A 21,643-nucleotide genomic window follows, 5' to 3' on the forward strand; every position below is an offset into this window, starting at 1 on the left:
GTGTGGAAAGTGTTTTGTAGTTTTGCTCCTATAGTTCCTGACTTTCCCTTGGCAGATAGATTCCCAGATAGACAGACAATTATTTTATTTTATTTATTTATTTTTTAAAAATAACTTTTTATTGACAGAACCCATGCCAGAGTAATTTTTTAACATTATCCCTTACACTCACTTATGTTCCAATTTTTTCCCTCCCTCCCTCCACCCCTTCCCCAAGATGGCAAGCAGTCCTATATATGTTAAATAGGTTACAGTATATCCTAGATACAATAGATGTGTGCAGAACCGAACTATAGTGGCAAAGTCAAAAGTCAAATTCTGAGTTTTCTCTTATTTAAGAAAACATTCAAAAGCAATGGAGGTTAAAAAAAAAAAAAAAAAAACCATACACACACACCATATAATCAAAGACTCAACTGAGCCATGTCATCCCAAAACCATGAGGCTCGTAGCAGTAACTCAGATCCTTTCACAAATAACTATCTATAGCAGACCCTATCTTTACAATCTCAAAATTGAATGGAAGGCACATAAAACACAAAATTTCACTGTGTTAATTTTGTTGATTTTAACCAAAAAAAGATAAAAAACAAAAAGCAAGTTGATTCAGTAGTACAATAAAAAAGTTAAGATCATGCAAGATTCTCTACTAAAACTAAATAAAAAAGATTGGGGTAGAGTTGAGTATTATGTGAATCTATAAAACTATATAGGAAAAGGTAAAAACAGTAATTATATTAAACTAATGAGGTACAAGAGCAAGAATTAATACAGATGAATTAGATGGTTAAAGACGGCTAGTAATTCTAAAATCCTACTCACATCAGAAATGAATTAAAGAGGGAATAATATATATATTCAGAAGGGTATAAAACTCTCCAAGATTTATAAAGAAATAAGAAGGGAGGGAATAGGATAACACAGGGTATAGAAGAGTGTATAGATTAACAAGAGTGACACAAAGTATATAAACTATTGGGAATGGGATAAAGAGGGAGGAAAAGTTTGGGGAAAGAGGTTAAAGGAGGGTTCTTTGGAGAGGGAAAGGTTAAGCAGGGCAAGTTGGCTGATAATAGTAGAGTTAGCAAGGATAGGAAATAAAGAGATAATACACAAATATAGTAACAATGATCAGAAGTAGAATTTATTTTAAAAAGCAAGTACGGCTAGTAATCATTGATCTCAGATAAAGTCAAAGTTAAGGGGAAAAAAAGATTCAATATGAGCAATTGCTTACAGGAAAAGAGACTTCTCAATTTAATAATATATAATAAATAATAATATGTAATAATATGTAATAACTGTAATAATATGTAAATAATATGTAATAATGTGGTACTGAGCTAATGGATTAAAGAAGTTGAAATTTTTGTCATTAATAAATATCTTAATATACTCTTAAACTGCCTTAGCTTCAGGAATAATAATAAAAAAGACAATCTAAAGATTCAATCTAAAGAGAGAAATCTGCATTATATGTCAGCCATATTAATAGTTATAGATATATGTACATATGTGTGTATCTGTATATAAGTGTGTATATATATATATACATATGTATATATATTTATGTGTGTGTATATATACATGTATGTGTAAAATACATACATAAGTTGTGGTGTGATTGTAATGGAGTATTATTAGTACTATAAGAAATGACAGATTTCATATTTATACACATACACACACACACACACACACACACACACACACACACACACATATACACACACTATAGTCCACTTAGGGGTGGTGGGAGGAAAGAAAGAAAATAAAAAGTATATAGCAGAGAACAAAAGAAAACCTACAAGGAAACAAAGATGGATAGTTCTGAATAGGATGTCTTCTATTAATATTTTATGCTTTCTTGAAATGGAAATTTATTGCTACATATTTTGAATCCTCTCATATACTGCTGTGTAAGTAACAATGTTTTATTTTTCTATTTTGTATTTAAACTTTAGATAAGTATACTTTTTTTAAAAAGGAAAAATGAAATACAGCCAGAGAAATAACTTTATTCAATGATCATCTGATTATCATCAAAAAGACATAAAGCAATAAAATGTGTATTTATCAAAAATGACCTTACTCTAAGAATTAGAATTTGAGGGTATGTCCATCATTTGGAGAATGGCTGAAAAAGTTGTGGTATGATTGTAATGGAGTATTATTGCACTATAAGAAATGGCAAACAGGATTTCAGCAAAACTTGGAAAGACTTACATGAACTGATTGCAGAAACAGTAAAGTTAAGGGAGCAGAAACAGAAAAACATTATATACAATAACAGCAATACTGTATGATGAACAACTCTCAATGACTTAACTATTTTCAGTAATATAATGATCTAAGACAATCCCAAAGGACTTCTAGATGAAAAATGCTATCTGCCTTCAGAGTAAGAACTGATGGAGTTTGAATACAAAACAACACATACGATTTTTCACTTTTTTGTTCTTGTTGTTTGAGTTTCTTCTACAAAATGACTAATATGGAAATGTTTTATATGATTGCACATGTATAACCCATATCCTATTGCTTATCACCTCAAGGAAAAGGAGAGGAAGTTGAAGATAAAAAGTAAATACTAAAAATTGTTTTTACGGGTAATTGGGGAGAATTGATATATATATTTTAAAGTAACTGCCTGAAGTCAGGAAGACCTGAGTTCAAATCTGGCCTCAGATACTTAATACTTCCTGGTTGTGTGACCCTGGGCTAGTCACTTAACCCCAACTGCCTCAGGAAAAAAAAAAAGGTAACTGCCACTGATTACTATTGATGATAAAGAGTCTATGAGGGGAGATGAACTTTAGATCCTTCAGGTGCACCTATTTGTATATGATATTGTGCTAACTACATTAAACTCTGGAATATTAGAGAGTCCTAAACATACATGATAACTCAAAAGAAAATGGCCTAATAAGCCACATAAGAAAAACAAATGGATAAAAATGGCTAATGTCCAGACTATGATATGCAGTTTTTAGTTTAGCTAACTAGTTTGTTAAGTTAGGACATATATCTGGGAGAGGCACAATAAAGAAAACAATGAGTTAGGCATAGAATTTAATTGGAGTAGCTATGAGAAATTCTCCAACATGAACTCCAAAAAAGTTATGGTTTTAAGAGAAACAGTTAAAAGAAATAGGGTCAGTCTCCCTTGGTCAAGCTAGATTTTTGAATACCAGTATTTAATAATAAGTGGAAAATGGAACAGAAGCAAGTGGCCAGAATTGTGAAAGGCTTTAAGACTATTCTACATGAAGACTGATGAAAGGAACTGGGGATACATAACTTGGAGGAAAAAAGCACCTAGGAATGATAACTATCCATAAGACTCACATATAAAGAAGAATAGGTTTGTTATACCTGTACAAGGGTAGAACTAGGGACAAATGGAAAAAATGCAGAGTCAAATTTAGGCTCAATGTAAAGTTCTCTAACAATAAGAGTTCTTTAAAGGGGAACACTGAATATAAAATACAATACAAAATCTCATTGTGTTATTGTTGATCTTAAAAAAAAAAAACACATTTGATTCGGTAGTACATTGTGTAAGTTAAATTCATGTAAGATTCTTTAATAAATGCAACCAGAGAGACAAATTTATTCAATAACTATCTGATCATTACCATAAAATAAGACATAAAGGAAAGAATACTTTCCTTTGGGAAGGCATGAGTGTCCCCTCAGTAGTTCCCTTTCTTTTTTGAGGGAAAGGGATTGGGTGACCCTCTCTTAGCCAGGCCTGAAATACAAGAGTTCTCCCCCTTTTTCACCCATTTTCCTGCTTACACAGCTTGGTCACCTCCTGCTCCCAAGGGTTAGCATCTTGGTGCTAGACTTGGTGCATATGACTGACTAGATCAGCAAGAAGCAGCTCAGAACTCCGAGACTCCAGCAAGTCACCAACCCCAGGTTTTCAGGAAGCAGTGATCACAACAGGAATCCCCATACCCAGCTCTAGAGATAAAGGTTGAATGACCACATATTTTGAGAATACTGCAAATGGGATTCCTATATATGTTTAACTAGATGACCTTGAGGTTTCCTCCAACTCTATTCTTTTGAGACTTTGTAGTTGCCTGTTTTCCCAACATAATTAGGCTTAAAAGTTGAGGCAGCATGGCATTGTGGGAAAAGAGCTGGCCTCAGAAAACCTGGCTTTAAGTCCCATCTTTGATATATACTGGCTGTATGACTCAAGACAAAAGACAAGTCCTAAACTTCAGAGATGTTTACCTATTTTAGTAGAGGGAGATTTCTCACCATAATGCCGGAGAAATTGAACAAGATAGAGATTAGAGAACAATTTAATAGTTTATTAAATGGAGAGATTTACTAGGACCAAATGGATCCATGGTTTGATCCCAGGGCTGAAGGAGACTGTTGTCTCAGAGAATCCAGCAGTGAATGCTGGATACAAGATTCTTTTATAGGGTAACAAGAACAATGACATAATGGGGGAGGTACCTGGATGGGGATGACCTAATGGGGGGAGAAATCTAGGATGGCATAATGGAGGGAAGTACCTGAGAGGCTCCTGATATTCTAATGACATCTAAAATGGATAAAGACCTTTATTCCATCAAACATTAAGAGGGAATGATTATAGCCTAAGGTCTAAGATATAAGACCTTAATCCTATCAAACATTAAGAGGGAATGGTTATAACCTGAGGCAGAGTAACTGAATAGGACAATTAGGGAAACTGGGTCAGGACATTAAAAGGGAACTGTGGCACAACATCACTAAGGATTCTTTACACCAATGAAATCACAGATCTTGCTCCAATAAAAAAAGATATTGAATAAAGTACTACTTAATTGCATAGATTTATCCTTTTTTTTTTTTTTTTTTAATTTTGCTCTTTAGAACTGTCTACTTTATTCTTTAATGTTAAGTACTAGGCTAGTCTTTTAAAGAGGATTATTTTCTAAAAGAAATTTTCCCAAAATACATTATAAACCATTAACCCTGGTGAAAATGCCAGAGAGATTTAAAAAATAAAATAAATATGGCATGAAAATACATTGTCACATAAGCCTCTGGTGGAAAACTTCATAAAGTTTTCTACTTAAATTTATTTGTTCTAGAAGATATTGATGAGATACAAATGATGAGGCTAGTGGTTGAGAATTGGGGTGGGGAATCCTCTCTGGTCCAATCGAAAGAATTTGCAAACCTGAAATCTGTTTGTGGCAAAAGAGATTTATTGTTGGCACTGAGAAGCCAGCTTTGCTAAGAAGGCAAGACTTCTTATGGCAAAAGGTCCTATCAGATAAATAACAAGGATTAACACTGAAAAGAAAATATCTTCACAGTGGGCAGGCAGCTTTGCCAAGAAGAGAGCTTCCATGACAAGCACAATCCTCTTTTGGACTTCTGCAAAGATTTAGGGTTCAGAGTTATCTTTTATTAGCTGTCTGAGGCTTGGGTTCTCTTTGCAATTGAATGAGATTCCTTCAATGTTATCAATGCCCGGGGCTTAGATCTCTAATAGAAAAGAGATCACTTGTCTTAGGAGCTGACAATTGGGAGTGATCCCAGACTAATCTTCAACTGAATGAGACCACTTAACTGCCCTGAAGGTGGGGCCTCTTTCAAAGAAGAGTTTGGACAGTCTTAGGGTTCACCCCCATCAATATATTAACTTTCACAAAATGGTATCTGATATATAATAAGCTTAGCTTTTTAGTAATGACAAATGATGGTATATCAGAAGTTTCAATAATATCAGTCACTAAAGTAATACTATTATGCAAATTTCAATTCATAAAAAAATCCAAAAAAGGAAGGTCACTTCTGATGTTAGTAAAGTAGCTGAGAAATCTTTTCATGTCTGGAAACAATACTTGACAAGTTTCATATTAGTAACTCATACTATTAAGTTTTTTTACCTTCTATACTTCGGTTCAATGAAGCAGAGAAAATAGGAGCTCTTAAAAAAAAGGAAGTTTTAACCTAGAAGGAATATTTTAGATAGCAAAGTCTAAGGGAGGAGAAAATGATTCTTTGGGCTAACAGGAGACATTGGAGACTCTGACACTAAGGAAGATTGACACTTCAAGACAAACTTTGGTCAGAGGACTTTTAATATAAATCTAAAATGTCTCCAAGCTGTCCCAAGAGAAAACTAATACCAACGACACCTTAGGGTAAGTAGAAATAAGCACTCTTCTTAAACTTGGAGATGAAACCAAAATTAGATCACATGGGTAACGAAAGACCCTTAGGGACAAAGGATGAAAGTCTGGCCTCGAACTAGGAAAGACTTGGGTCTACTCTGACTGTGTGGCAAGTAATTTAACCTTTCTTCAGGCATTTTTCTAAGACTATCTTGAATGTTACATACTCAGCTAGGATTTAAATGCAGTTTTATTTTTTTAAACAGATAATTACATTGAAAAATAAACTATTCTCTTCCTCACTTAATTTACATTGAGAAGAAAACTGGGTGTTTGGACCATGAGACTATAACTAACCAATTATTTAAAGGCAAAATAAGAGTAAATAATCAGGCTATTCTATGTTGTATTTGCATAATCTTTTCAATGGCTCCCTACAGCCTAATTAGTAAAAATTAAGCTTTTCCTGGCCTTCAAAGTCTTTCACAGTCATATATCAAACCATTCTTAGCCATACGTTCCAGGTAATTTCTATGTATGACCTGAGCTTTCTTGCCTCAGATCTTTGCTCACAAAGCTCCTTTTGTTTGAAATGCCAGTCTCTACCTATTGAGTCAGATTCTGAAGTTTAATTCAGATGTCACTTACCAAGTAAAGCTTTACCTAAGTTATTACTACAACTCACATTACGTAGTATTTTAAGATTTACAAGGTGCTTTCTTCACAACCATCCATAGAGGTAGACAATCTACTTTTACAAATGGAGACAAGTATTATCAGTTTATTTTTATAGATAAAGGAAATTGAGGCTGAGAGAAGTCAAAGTATTAAGTTGTCTAGAAGTCTACAAAGATTCACATCCACTGTTCCTTTCACAATGCTACACTGATCCTTTTCCACTTTAGGACTCACACAGCAGTTTGTATCACTCTTAAAATACTTACATTATTTTTCAGAAAGGAAGCTCCCTTTCGAGCAAGAATTTTTTTCTTTTTTGCCTTCAAATTCTTGGTTCCTATCACAGTGCCTTACACATTACAAGCACTAAATATTGCTTATTGAATTAAAATTTTCAAATGTCTGATATATCCCCTGCTGTTTGTTAAAGTAGAAGAGTACAAATGACATAAATTGTGTTGTAATGCCGGAGAAACTGAACAAGACAGAGATTAGAGACCAATTCAATAGTTTATTAAATGGAGAGATTTACTGGGATCAATGGATCCATGTTTGGTCCCAGGGCTGGACGAGACTATCATCTCAAAGAGTCCAGCCTTTAAGTATCAGAGGGCAAGCTTTTTATAGGATAACAAGAACAATGACATAATAGGGGAGGTACATAACCTAATGGAGGGAAGGCCCCTAGGATGACACAATGGAGGGAGGTTACTGATATTCTAATGATATCTAAAATGGATAAACCTTTATCCTGTCAAACATTAAGAAGGAATGTCTATAACCTAAAGATATAAACCCTTTATCTCATCAACCATTTAAGAGGGAATGATTATAGCCTGGGGTTTGGGGGCAGAGCAACCAAGGTAGACCTTAATCTCATCAAACATTAAGAGGGAAAGGTTATAACCTGAGGCAGAGTAAATAGCACAATGGGGAAACTAGGTCAGGACATCAAAAGGGAACTTGGGCACAATAGTGTCCCTTTTAACCTTCGAGGGAACCCTGAAACTAACTCTCCCAGCCTCTTGGTGGGGATAGGGACACAACCTTTAGTCCTTAAGGGAAATTCCCAAGATAAGTAATCTCTTTTCAATTGGAAATCTAGGCCTGGGGCATAATCAACACTGAATGATTCAAACTTCCAGTTAAGTAATCTCATTCAATTTTGAATTGAATTGAAGCCCCAAGCTTCAGACCTTTAGTAAAAGACAACTCTGAACCCCAAATCTTCCCAGATGTCCTAACAGGACCTTGCCAACTGTTGATGATATTCTCTTCTCAGTGTAACCTATCTTTACTATATTCCCTGTCCACTAAGAAGGCTGGCTTCCTAGCAAGCTGTCTTCTTAGGGGAAATAAAATTCCTTTTGCCATAGATTTCAGGTCTGAATTCTTTCGCATAGGACCTGTGGCTCCGACCTGAGGGGATCTCCCACCTCTATTCTCATACCTTATCACAAGAACTGGGTCTTATCAAAACTTTGTATCTCTTTCATTATCTACCACAACATTTACACACTTTAGGGGTTGCTTATGTTTGTTGAGCTCAAGTAAAAATATTTTAAAGAGGTGATTAGTCAGATTGAGAGGAAAATCCAGTTACCTGGATCAACTGTAAATAAGGAACAGCACATATCTAACAATTTAGTGATAAAAAAAACAAAACAAAACAAAACAAAACAAAACAAAACAAAAAAACCCCAGAACTACTTTGTTAAATAAATCGAGCGCAAACAAATAAACCCTCTTACATATCAGGAATGATCAGCTCTGGAAAAAAATAAAATAAAAGGTTACAAACAACAACAAAACAAAAGGACAGCTAGGTGTTGTTACATTGGATAAAGTGCTAGGTCTGGAGTTTCATCTTCATGAGTTCATATACACCCTCTGAAACTGATGAGATTAGGGTTCCTGGTGGTAGGAGTTAAATGATGAGGGTAGTGGCAGGTTTGAGGTTCAGGGAACCAAATGGAGAGGTTCAGCTCCCCTAAACCCCCTAGGATTTGGCACAGGGCAGGAAGTTGTGGGAACCCTTTCTGGCGGCACAGAGGTCCTTTGTAAAGGAGTTTACAAATCCGAAAAGCTAGACTAGCAAAAGAAGTTTATTGTTGGTATTGGGAAGTCAGCCTTTGCTATGCATGAATAGAAAGACTGAATTCCTCAGTGGCAAGATCCTGACAGAGAAGTAAAGTTTTTAGTGGAGTCCTGGCAGAGAAAGTTTCTAGCATAGAAATCCTGACAGCGAGATATAAAGTCTTGTTAGAGAAATAGATGAGAAAGAAATAAAAGAGAGGGTAACACTGAAAGAGAATATCATTTCAGTGGGCAGAGGTTGCTGCTATGCCAAGGAGAGAGCAAGAGATTCCCTGGCATATTAGGTCCTCTGCAAGGAGTGAGGCCCAAGTAGGCTATTTTATAACTGAAGCCTTGCTATAAGCTGGGGTTTGCTCTTAATGGGGGCTGGTGCAGCTTAAGCTGGAATTATAATAGAGAATCTTAGAATTGAATGTCTCTAGGCTGATCTTTAATTCAATGGGAGGCTTTAATCAGAATGAAGCTGTTTATCCCGTTTCCCTCAGGTGGGGTCCTTTACAGAGGCAGGGTTCAAGAAGACTTTATCCTTGAAGGATAAAGAGAGAGTTTCAGGGTCTCCCCTTATCACTCCCCCCTCATCAAAACTTACTAGCTGTGTGATCCTTGGGAAGTCCCTTACTCCTGTTTGCCTAAGTTTCCTCATCTGTAAAATAAGTTGGAAAAGGAAAAAGCAAACCATGCCACTATCTTTGTCACGAAAACCCCATGTTAAATACTCAGCTAGGATTTAAATGCATTTTTTTTTTAAACAGATAATTACATTGAAAAATAGACGACTCAAATCAGCTCCATTTGTTCAATAATGAATAGAACTAGCTACACCCAGAGAAAGAACTTTGGGAAATGAACATAGCATTCCCGATCCCTCTATTTTTGTCCGCCTGCATTTTTGATTTCCTTCACAGGTTAATTGTACACTATTTCAAAGTTCAATTCTTCTTGTGCAACAAAATAACTGTATGGATATGTACACATATATTGTACTTAACATATACATATATTGGCTTACCTGCCATCTAGGGAATGGGTGAGGGGAAGGAGGGGAAAAATTGGAATAAAAGGTTTTGCAATTATCAGTGCTGAAAAATGACCCATGCATATATCTTATAAATAAAATGCTATAATTAAAAAAAGAAAGAAAGAAAGAAAGAAAGAAAGAAAGAAAGAAAGAAAGAAAGAAAGAAAGAAAGAAAGAAAGAAAGAAAAATAGACTACTCTCTTCCTCATTTAACCTACATTGAGAGAAAAACTGGATGTTTGGACCATGAGACTATAACTAACCAATTATTTAAAGGCAAAATAAGAGTAAATAATCAGGCTTATTGAATTGAAAGACTCAACGATAGCATAAAAAATTCATGAAAACATATCAAAGTGCAATGCATGGTACTGATGAGGTGCATGAATGAATGAATGAGATCCCTCCTGCTCCAACAAGCAGCTTCCAAAGCTAAAGAATTCACTCACTCCAAGTTCTATGGCAAAAGTAGGTGGTTTATTTTACACTAAAGAGGTTTTTCCCTTAGTGGGCCTATTCTCTCAATGGAGAAAATCTGCAAAGAATGCCTAAGAAAAGACCTATTTTATGGGTAAGTCTGGAGGAAGTTTGATAATCAGACCAATATTTCTCAATTGAATGTGAAGTTTTTTTCCTTAGGATGTGACTTCCTAAAAGATCAATAGGAGTTTGATTTGCCCTTGAATGGTACTGCTTATATCCCTCTGAGAGAATGAGAAACCAATTGGAGCCTGGGTTTTTGCAGATCAAAGGGAACATGATTTTTGTGATTTTACACAATATTTACAGAGTTCAAATGTGTCAGTACTAAAAGTTTTATTTAAAAAAAAATGATTTTATGTTAGAGACAGAGGAGAATTGGAGATCGTCTAATCCAATTTTGTAGATGAGGAACCTGAGGTCTACAGAGTTAAGTTGACATCTACAAGGTCAGCCAGCTTAAGATATGACAGTACTAAGACTAGAAGCCAGGTTTCTTAACTCTCATTCCATAATCTTTCAAGTATCCAACAGTTTAGTGGGGCCTCAAATGAAGAAGAGTTAAAAGGAAATTATCTGAGTATTTAAAACTATTTTTGCCTTATATATGGAAGTTCTTTACCATCTGACCAAAAAGCATAACTGGATATGACCAAAAAAAAAAAAAAAAAAAAAAAAAAGGGAAAGGGGGGAAATAATCTGATATACTGGTTTACAACCAGAATTCCAGGCTTCTCTAGTTGCCTGAAGCATAGTAATATGATTTTCCAGCACATTAGGGAAGCAAAAGTAGAACCAGAGAATCTATGTACTGGCTGGATTTTGTTAATGTCACTTAAAATGGAGGAAAAAATCCTAGCAAGATACCAAATAGAGTGCAGCAGATGGTAAACAAATATTATGAAGCAATCTTCACAAAATCTGCAGTGTGTCACAAATATACAAAATGGCAGAGTTTAGGAAAAGAGAATCATAACAGGCCATATGTTGTCAGTGATTTTATTTGGAGCAACATGCAATCCAAAAGAGAAACAAAAAGAACATAAAGGCCCAATAGTAGAAGAAATGCAGCCTCAGGTAAAGAGGTGGTAAAAATGGCAAACATAATGCTAACTATATAAATAGCAGCAGAGGCTATGGGACTAACAGCAAAACATACACCTACTGAAGTGGTAGTAAATCACATGAGATTCATATAAAAGCCATCTAGATACTAAAATAAATAGAAAATTAAGTTATTTATTAAACATCCTTTGTTACAAATCTTCAATGCACTTTCCAAAGAGAGGAAAGAAAGGAAAACATTGCTACACAAATTAGGGAAACCAAAGACTAGAAACTAGAAAAGTTCTCAAGTAGATAGTCTATCTCAGGTATTTGCTATCATCATGGGATCATGACTGGAGCCTCCAATTTCCACTATCAAATCGTATTTTCCACAAAACCCTTGGGAACCTCTATCTCTATCATTTTTATATTCAAAAATTTTTATGTTTGAATGAGGAGCTATAAAATCCGTACAAAAAAGATTCAGAATAAACTCATCCAAAAAATTAAAATAGTTACTATAATAAGATTCTCTTCTTATAGCACTAAAACCCATTTGAACTTTCATTATCACCAAAAATAACAATAAACACCTCTGCAAGGAGGTAATATGAGAATAAGTATCCTCAGTTTTAAGTGGTGAAACCAAGTTTCAGTCCAAGTAATAGCTACATTGTTATATAATTTTAAAAAAACATATTTGTGATTTTCATTGGTGAAGGAAAGTCACAATAGGAATGCACTTACTACAATTTATAGTCTTAGAAAGGTATTTGGCAAAAATCAAAATTATCTGCAGTCACATGAAAAAATGCTTTAAGATCATTATTATCAGAGAAATGCAAACCAAAATAACTTTGAGGTACTACCTCACATTTATCAAATTGAGCAAAATGACAAAAAAGGAAAATGCTGGATATCGGTGGGGACGTGGGAAAACTGGGACACTAAATCCACTGTTGGTGGAGTTATGAAATGATCCAACCATTCTGGAGAGCAAATTGGAACTATGCCCAAAGGACCATAGAAGTATGAATACCCTTTGATTCAACAATATCACTACTAGATCTATATTCCAAAGACATTTTTAAAAAGGATGTGTGTGTGTAATCTATTTGTACAAAAATATTTATAGTAGCTCTTTTTGTGGAGGCTAAGAATTAGAAATCAAAGAGATGCCTGCCCATCAATGGGGGAATGGTTAATCAAACCTTGTATGGCATATAATTGCAATGGCATCTTATTGTGTTGTAAAAAATGACAAGCAGGATGATTAAAAAAAAACCTGGAAAGACATACATGAACTGATACAAAGTGAAGCAAACAGATAGAGAAGACCATTGTACCCAGTATCAGCAATATTGCTTGATAAAGAACTATGAATGACTTACCTATTCTCAGCAATACAATGATCCAAGATAATCCCAAAGAACTAATGGAGAAGCAGACTACTTCCTCCAGAAAGAGAACTAATAGTTTGAATGCAGACTAAAGCATGCTGTTTTTCACTTTCTTTCATTCTTTTTTTTTTTTTATTTGAGTCTTCTTGTACAAAATGACAAATATGGAAAGATTTTAACGTAATTGTCAGGTATAATACATCTGATCACTTACTATGTCAAGGAGGGAAAGGAGAGAAGGAAGAAATAGAATCTTGAATTCAAAACTTTAAAAAATAAAAAAAGTTTAAAAATTGTTTTAACATGTAATTGAGAGGAAAAAAAACACATACACACATACATATGTGTTTGTGTGTCTAGTTAAAAAAAAAAAAAAGCTGTCTGGGCACTGAAAGACTAATTGACTTGTCCAAGCCTCACAGCTGAGATAGCTAAGAAACATAAGCCCAGGTCTTCCTGACTCCAAAGCTAGCCCCCGATCCACCACATCACATTTCTTCTCATTACGTACAATGTGGAAGTTCTTAATTGTAATTTGTTTATCAATCTACATTATTAATCTACATTTGATTTTGTATTAATCGTGATAGCCAACAGACATATAACACCTGTAATATTAGGCACAGGGAGGCACATCTTGTCTGAGGTCAGGAAGAGCTGAGTTCAAATCCAGACAGAGATACTTCCTCTGGCTGTATGATACAAGACAGAGCATTTTATCCTGTCTATCTCAGTTTCCTCATCTGTGAAATAAGCTGGAAGAGAAAAATGGTAAACCACTCCAGGATATTTGCCAAGAAAACCCCAAATGGAATATGACTGAAACAACTGAACACCACCAATTACATACATCATCTCATTTGATTGTCAGAAAAACCCTGGGAAGTAGGTATTAATATTATCCATTTTATAAATGAAGAAATTAAAGCACAAAGAGTTTAAGTAACTTGCTGAGGGTCACATCTAGTAAATGGCTGAGGCAAGAATTTAATTCAGTTCTTCCTGACTCTAAGCCCAGCATTTTATTCACTGTATCATCTGGCTATTTTCAATACTGATTAATATATGCTAGCTGCCACTAACTTATGCTGTTATTAAAATTATGCTACTGGATTTCTTTTAATTTTATTTTAAAATACAGACTCTTATTGTATCTGATTGGTTTTTCTATTTTTACTTCATTATTCTTAGTTAATAGAGACTTTCTCTGCTCAGCTTTAAGAACCTAAAATACTCAGAAAAATTTTTATAAATGACCACATGTTTTGGACACAAATCGATATCTGAGTTGGGTTTAAAAAAAAAAAAAAAAAAACCGAAACCAGAATCTTTCAGAGCTTCGTACAGAACGGTAATAGTTCAAGAATAAAGAGAGTTAAGCCAACAATTCCTAAAAGTTTAAGACACTCTGGACTTGCCAAATAGTTTAGGAGGTCTAAGTGTCTAGCAATTGCATATTCTAAACTAAGCTGTTATTTTACAAAAATTTCTAACCTGTAGAAAAGCAGGCCAAGAACTAGGCAATAGATCCTCACAAGAAACTCATTAGTATAGACTGTTGATTATTATCACCCCATTCACTTGAATACTCATTAATCTACTAATGAAATTGTAAACATCACAAAGGTTTCTATAACTATATAAGCAAATTACTCTAAATGTGATTATGATATTTATCTGTAAATTGGAAGCATAATCATTGTTATTCCCTGGAAGAAGCAAAAGAGAAGCTAAGTAGAGAAATAGGGCTATGGGCACAAAGAGCAAGCCAAAAGCAATAGGCCTGGATTATTCTGATCTTCATCCTCTAAGAAACAGCATCACAAAGAGGAAAGGTCAAATACTAACTGTTACATTCCCTTTATTCTTTCAAGTATATAGGAACCAAAAAAAGAGTCATTAAAGAATTTGAGATTGACAAAAAATTTTTACATCAATTATTGATTTTTTAACACAAATTGTGGAAAGCAACACTTCTGAAAATAGAAGATGATTCAAAAGTCATCACAAATTATTTTGGAGAAGAGATTTAGATGGAAATATGAGTATGAAATTTCTATTGTTTGCTACATAATTAATTTAAGCTAAGACTAGAACCAAGTCCTCCTGATATCCAATACAATGCCCTTTCTGAATTCAATCAAAAAATGTTTAGAATCATTGAATATTAGAATTGAAAGGATTTTAATTCAACTTCTCATTTAAAAATGAGGAAAATAAAGGGCCAGACATGTTAAATGACTTTCTCTGCACCACACAGTAAGTCAGTAATAGAATTGGCAGTAGAGTCCCCTTTTGAGCTGGGCTTTAAATGTAAGGAAGCCAAGTAAATCAAGTTACTTTGTGTTCCTCTGCCTGGTTGCCATATTCCACATAAATGATCACTTAATTAACACAAAACAGTCTTTTTTTAGTTGCCAAGTAAATATAATTAATAATAGTAATAGTTAATATTTATTTAATGTTTACTCTGGACCAGACACTACACTAAGAAGTTTACAGTTACTACCTCATTTGATCTTCACAACCCTGGGAGGTATTTGCTATTAATATCCCCATTTTACACATTAGGAAATTGAGGCAACAGAGGTTAAGTGACTTATTCAGGACTAGTAAGTGTCTCACTGACCTAAAACTTCAAGATGTTGCTAAGGTACAGGCTCGGCATTAAAACTAATGCCTCAAAAAGGAAATATAAATTCATAACTCTGATTTCAAACCCCTGAGTGAAAGCTTACAATTTGCTTCTAATAAGCACAGTGGAGATAAATCAACTGTATATTCAGCTTCTAACTCGAATTCATCTTTGATGAAGATGAGCTTGTATCATTCAAAGTGGCAGGTAATACAAAATCAAGGAGTCAACATGGTCTAGTACAGAGGTTTCATACTTATTTTTGGCCATAAGCCCTTTATATGATCTGATGAAAGCTATTCTCAGAATGCATAAAATAATTTCTCTTTATGTAAGTTTTTTACATCTATGTATAAGCAACATATTTGAAGCTAACATGAATTTAAAAAAGGAAGAAATGTAATTTTGTTGAATTTTTTTTATTCTTTGCTACAAGAGAGTACACACTGAATGAGAAAAAAGAGTCAAATTCAGAAATAAAGTTGATATACATTTTTAAAGATATCAGTTTTTTTTTTCAACTGAAGAAATGGGTAAGCCTTGAAAATATGTTTATGAAATGAAGCTTTGCTAGGTTTGGAAGCTCAAATAACCAACAGAAAGGATTAAGAAGTACTGAATAAATATAATCTTCATTATATTTATATTTACATCTAAAATGTAAATATAATATAAATATAATAGTAAATATAATCTAAGAGCAAATAAAATCATTTTCTAAGATGATCCAAGCCTTTCAATGATAGTCATCAGCATTCTCTGAACTTCTTAATTTAGATCCCGTTCTGTCTAGAATCTTTGATGTGCTCTATTCTGCATTTGCCCCTCTAGTTTCCTGGGGAGCATGTTTACCTCAATTAGAACCTAAATTTGGTCCTCTTAGTAACCTACTTGGTGCCCAATCTCTATTCCTCTTGCTGCCCAACCAGGACAATTTCTGAGTCAAATCCAAAAATCCAATGTGTTTGCTGCCACCACCTAGTGGCCCCAAAGAAGCCAGCTGCAACACTGTTAGTCTATCCAATATTTGTTTAAAAGCTCCACTTTTGTTGCAGTTTTTAAAAGCTACAATGGATTAAAACCTCTTAATCAATATTCATCAGCCTACAGGTAGTTTACACTTTTCATTTAGTTCCAGCAATATTATTCCAGTGAGAAGCAAGAGCAGATAAAGGTCATGTTGGTAATTAAAGCTATATTATAGAAATATGCACACTCAAGATGTGATTAAATAAGAAAATATTACTCAGTTCAGTATCATCATTAAACTTGCATTAATTTATAAATATTTAAATGTACCATATGATGATCATAAATACTCTATATTTGTCAGTTTTAAAAGTAACACAAGCTATAAACCCTTTGAAGAATTACTGCAGAAAGAAATATACAAAAAAAGGAAGAAAAAAGAAAAAATAAAGTATATAAGCCATACTCACATTCAAATGCTGTAGTTGTTGCATCGGGCAAAACCTGGCCTATCACATCCTAAAACAGGGAAAGGATACAATTAGACATCTTTTAAATTATCCACATGTAGGCAATTCATCTTTTTTTTTTTTTTAATAGCTTTTTATTTACAAGATATATGTATCGGTAATTTTTCAGCATTGACAATTGCAAATCTTTTGTTCCAACTTTTTCCCTCCTTACCCCCAACCCCTTCCCTCAGATGGCAGGTTGACCAATACATGTTAAATATGTTAAAATATAAGTTAAATACATGTATACATGTCCAAACAGTTATTTTGCTGTACAAAAAGAGTCGGACTTTGAAGCAGTGTACAATTACCCTGTGAAGGAAATCAAAAATGCAGGTGGACAAAAATACAGGGATTGGGAATTCTACATAGTGGTTCACAGTCATCTCCCAGAATTCTTTTGCTGGGTGTAGCTGGTTCAGTTCATAACTGTTTCATTGGAACTGATTTGGTTCATCTCATTGTTGAAGATGGCCACATCCATCAGAATTGATCATATAGTATTGTTTTTGAAGTAATATAATGATCTTCTGGTCCTACTTATTTCACTCAGTATCAGTTCATGTAAGTCTCTCCAGGCCTTTGTGAAATCATCCTGCTGGTCATTTCTTTTTCTTTTAATTTTATAAAAAATTTTATTATAACTTTTTATTGACAGAGCCCATGCCTGGGTAATTTTTTTTACAACATTATCCCTTGCACTCACTTCTGTTCCCACTTTTCCCCTCCCTCCCTTCACCCCCTCCCCCAAATGGCAAGCAGTCCTATACATGTTAAAATATGTCACAGTGTATCCTAGATACAATATATGTGTGCAGAACTGAACCGTTTTCTTGTTGCATAGGAAGAATTGGATTCAGAAGGTAAAAATAACCTGGGAAGAAAAGCAAAAATGCAAGCAGTTTACATTCATTTCCCAGTGTTCTTTCTCTGGGTATAGCTGCTTCTGTCCATCCTTGATCAACTGAAACTGAGTTAGATCCCTTTGTCGAAGAAATCCACTTCGATCAGAATATATCCTCATACAGTATCATTGCAGAAGTATATAATGATCTCCTGGTTCTGCTCATTTCATTTAGCATCAGTTCATGTAAGTCTCTCCAAGTCTCTCGGTATTCATCCTGCGGGTCATTTCTTACAGAACAATAATATTCCATAATATTCATATACTACAATTTATTCAGCCATTCTCCAATTGAGGGACATGCTCTCAGTTTCTAGTTTCTGGACATTACAAAGAGGGCTGCCACAAACATTCTTGTACATATGGATCCCTTTCCCTTCTTTAAGATCTCTTTGGGATATAAGCCCAGTAGTAACACTGCTGGATCAAAGGGTTATGCACAGTTTGATAGCTTTTTGAGCATAATTCCAAATCATTCTCCAGAATGGCTGGATGTATTCACAATTCCACCAACAATGTATCAGTGTCCCAGTTTCCCCACATCCCCTCCAACATTTCACATTATCTTTCCCTGTCATTCTAGCCAATCTGACAGGTATGTAGTGGTATCTCAGAGTGTTTTAATTTGCATTTCTCTGATTAATAATGACTTGGAACATCTTTTCATATGGCTAGAAAGTTTCAATTTCTTCATCTGAGAATTGTCTGTTCATATCCTTTGACCATTAATCAACTGCTTGATTTCTTATAAATTAAAGTCAATTCTCTATATTCTTTGGAAATGAGGCCTTTATCAGAACTTTTGACTGTAAAAATATTTTCCCAGTTTATTGCTTCCCTTCTAATCTTGTCTGCATTAGTTTTGTTTGTACAAAAACTTTTCAATTTGATATAATCAAATTTTTCTATTTTGTGATCAATAAGGAGCTCTAGTTCTTCTTTGGTCATAAATTCCTTCCTCTTCCACAGGTCTGAGAATTTCCATACTCTTCCAATTTATTTATAATCTCATTCTTTATGCCTAGGTCATGAACCCATTTTGACCTTATCATGGTATATGATGTTAAGTGTGGGTCAATGCCTAGTTTCTGCTATACTAATTTCCAATTTTCCCAGCAATTTTTGTCAAACAGTGAGTTCTTATCCCAAAAGCTGGAGTCTTTGGGTTTGTCAAACACTAGATTATTAAAGTAATTGGCTGTTTTGTCCTTTGAACCTATGAACTTTGTTGTTATTTTTTCTAGGTCATTAAAATAGTTTTTTGGGAGTCTTAGGCAATTCATCTTCAATGAATAAGAAAGCCCAAGAAAAATATTTTCAATATTTGTAAAAATGTTATCTCACAGCTTAATTCAATCTATTTAAGCACTAAAATAGTTGTCTCTGATAAAGTAGGAAATTGGTTGTAACCCTAAATGCCAGATTCTAACACTAAATGCATGCCTCCTGATTCTAATCCTAAATTCTATCACCAGCCAGGCAGGCTAGCTGAAGTCTGTTTTTAGAGGCTCTCAGGAATGTGGCACTTAGCAGAATGAATGCAACTTTCTTCTAAAGTTAATATATTACTCGTCTGTCTTGTCAATTTGCATAACAAGATTATATTTACAACATAATTTTTTCTCAAAAATTAACCCACATGCCAGTGTACCTCTGAGATCTGTGGAACAAGAAGGAATTTATAGCCAAAGAACTAGAGAACATTATGAAAAACAAAATGGATAATAATTTTGACTACATTAAATTAAAAGGGCTTAACACAAACAAAACCAATGCAGCCAAGATTAGAAGGGAAGCTGAAAGCTGGGGGAAATATTTTATGGCCAGTTTTTCTGATAAAAACCTCATTTCTAAAATATTTAGAGAACTGGCTCAAATTTACAAGAATAAAAGCCATTTCCCCAATTGATAAATAATCAAAGGATATGAACAGACAGTTCTCAGAAAAAGAAATTAAAGTTCAGTTTGATGAGGGTGTAAAACTGTGTTCCCTTTTGATCTGTAAAATTAGCATTCTGAAATTCTGTCCCCTTTGATTCCTTCCCCTTCCCCCCCAGCCCCACACCGCCACAGAGAGTCTATGAGAGCATATCCTCCTGGCTGGGCCCCTTCTAAGGCAAATTACCCTATTGATGCAGACCCTTTTTAGGGAATTTCACATTCCAGAAGCCTTTAAAAAGTGATTTCCCTTCAACTGGAGATCTAGACCTGGGAACTTTGGCTTTTTTTTCTACCTGAAATCTGAACCTCAGATTTTCCTACTAAAGGATATTTCTAAACTCCTGATCCTTGCAGAAATCTGGAGTAGGGCATAGCTGCCTGCCAGCACTCCTGTCCGCTGAGAAGACATTTTCTTCTCAGTGCCAGCCTCCATTTCCCTAATAGGACTTTGCCACTGAAGAAGTCAGTTTTTCTAGCAAAACTGATTTCTCATCCAACAATAAACTTCCACATTTTGCCACTTAAAACTCTTCGGGTTCATGAATTCTTCCATGAAGGACCAGCACTGACCAAAAGGGAATTCCTACAACTCTCTGACTGCAAATAGAACCCCATCAACTTTTAGCCATAAGAAAAGGTGCGCTAAATGACTATTGATTAGAGAAATGCAAATTATGACATCTCTAAAACATTATCTCTCTCAGATTGACTTGGATGACAGGAAAAGATAATGATAATTATTGGAGGGAATGTTTGAAAACTGGGATACTAATGCATTGTTGGTAGAGTTCTGAAATGATCCAACCATTCTGGAGAGCAATTTGGAACTATATCCAAAGGACTATAAAACTGTGCAAATCCTTTGATCCAGCAATGTCTCCATTGGATCTGTATACCAAAGAGATCATAAAAGAGGGAAAAGGGCCCACTTGTACCAAAAAATGTTTGTTACAAATATTTTTGTTGTGGCAAGAAACTGGAAATTGAGTGGATGTCCATCAGTTGCGGAATGGCTGGTATATAAAGGTAATGGAACAAAATGAATAGGCTGATTTCAGAAAATCCTGGAAAGATTTATATGACCTAATGCTGAATAAAGTGAGCAGAACCAAGAGAACATTGTACACAATAGCAAGATTATGTCATGATCAATTTGGCTCTTTTCAACAATGAAGTAATTCAAGGCAATTCCAAGAGACTTCGAATGGAAAATGCTATCCACATCCAGAGAGAGAACAATGGAGACGGAATACAGAGCAAAGCCTAGTATTTTCATCTTTTTTCTTGTTGCTGTTTATTTGCTTGCTTTTTTTTTCCTTTCATGTGTTTTTTTTCCCCTTTTGATCTGATTTTTCTTGCACAGCATGACAAATATGGAAAAATTTAAAACACAAAGTTTTACAAAAATGAATGTAGGGGCAGCTAGGTGGCGCAGTAGATAGAGCACTAGTCCTGAAGTTAGGAGGACCTGAATTCAAATCTGGCTTCAGACACTTAGTACTTCCTAGCTATGTGACCTTAGACAAGTAACTTAACCCTAATTGCCTCAGCAAAAAAAGAAAAAGTAAAAAAGAAAAAAATGAATGTTGAAAACTATCTATACACATTCATGTATTTGGAAAAAATAAAATACTATTAAAATTAATCCATACAATAAAATAAAATTCTCTTAAATTATTATGATACCTTAGACTTTAATAAGTATTACTTCTTGGCCACAATTTACTCTTAAGAGGAGAAAAATTAACCTTACAAGAACAGATTCAGACTAATATGGAAATGTTTCACATGACTACACATATATAATTTGCTTGTTGCCTTGGAAAGG

General features: G+C 34.5%; 1 protein-coding gene across 7 annotated transcripts in view; it reads right to left on the reverse strand.

Moving 5' to 3' along the window:
• The window catches only part of MAP2K5 (mitogen-activated protein kinase kinase 5), a 317,449-nt gene that overhangs the window by 287,932 nt on the left and 7,874 nt on the right, over nt 1-21,643 (reverse strand). For all 7 annotated transcript variants that reach the window (XM_051980795.1, XM_051980794.1, XM_051980793.1 and 4 more), the window contains exon 2: nt 16,929-16,977. In XM_051980795.1, coding sequence (XP_051836755.1) covers nt 16,929-16,977 — 49 coding nt within the window. The remainder of the gene's footprint in view (nt 1-16,928; nt 16,978-21,643) is intronic.

This window comes from Antechinus flavipes, chromosome 2 (genome assembly GCF_016432865.1).
Source record: "Antechinus flavipes isolate AdamAnt ecotype Samford, QLD, Australia chromosome 2, AdamAnt_v2, whole genome shotgun sequence".
NCBI lineage: Eukaryota > Metazoa > Chordata > Mammalia > Dasyuromorphia > Dasyuridae > Antechinus > Antechinus flavipes.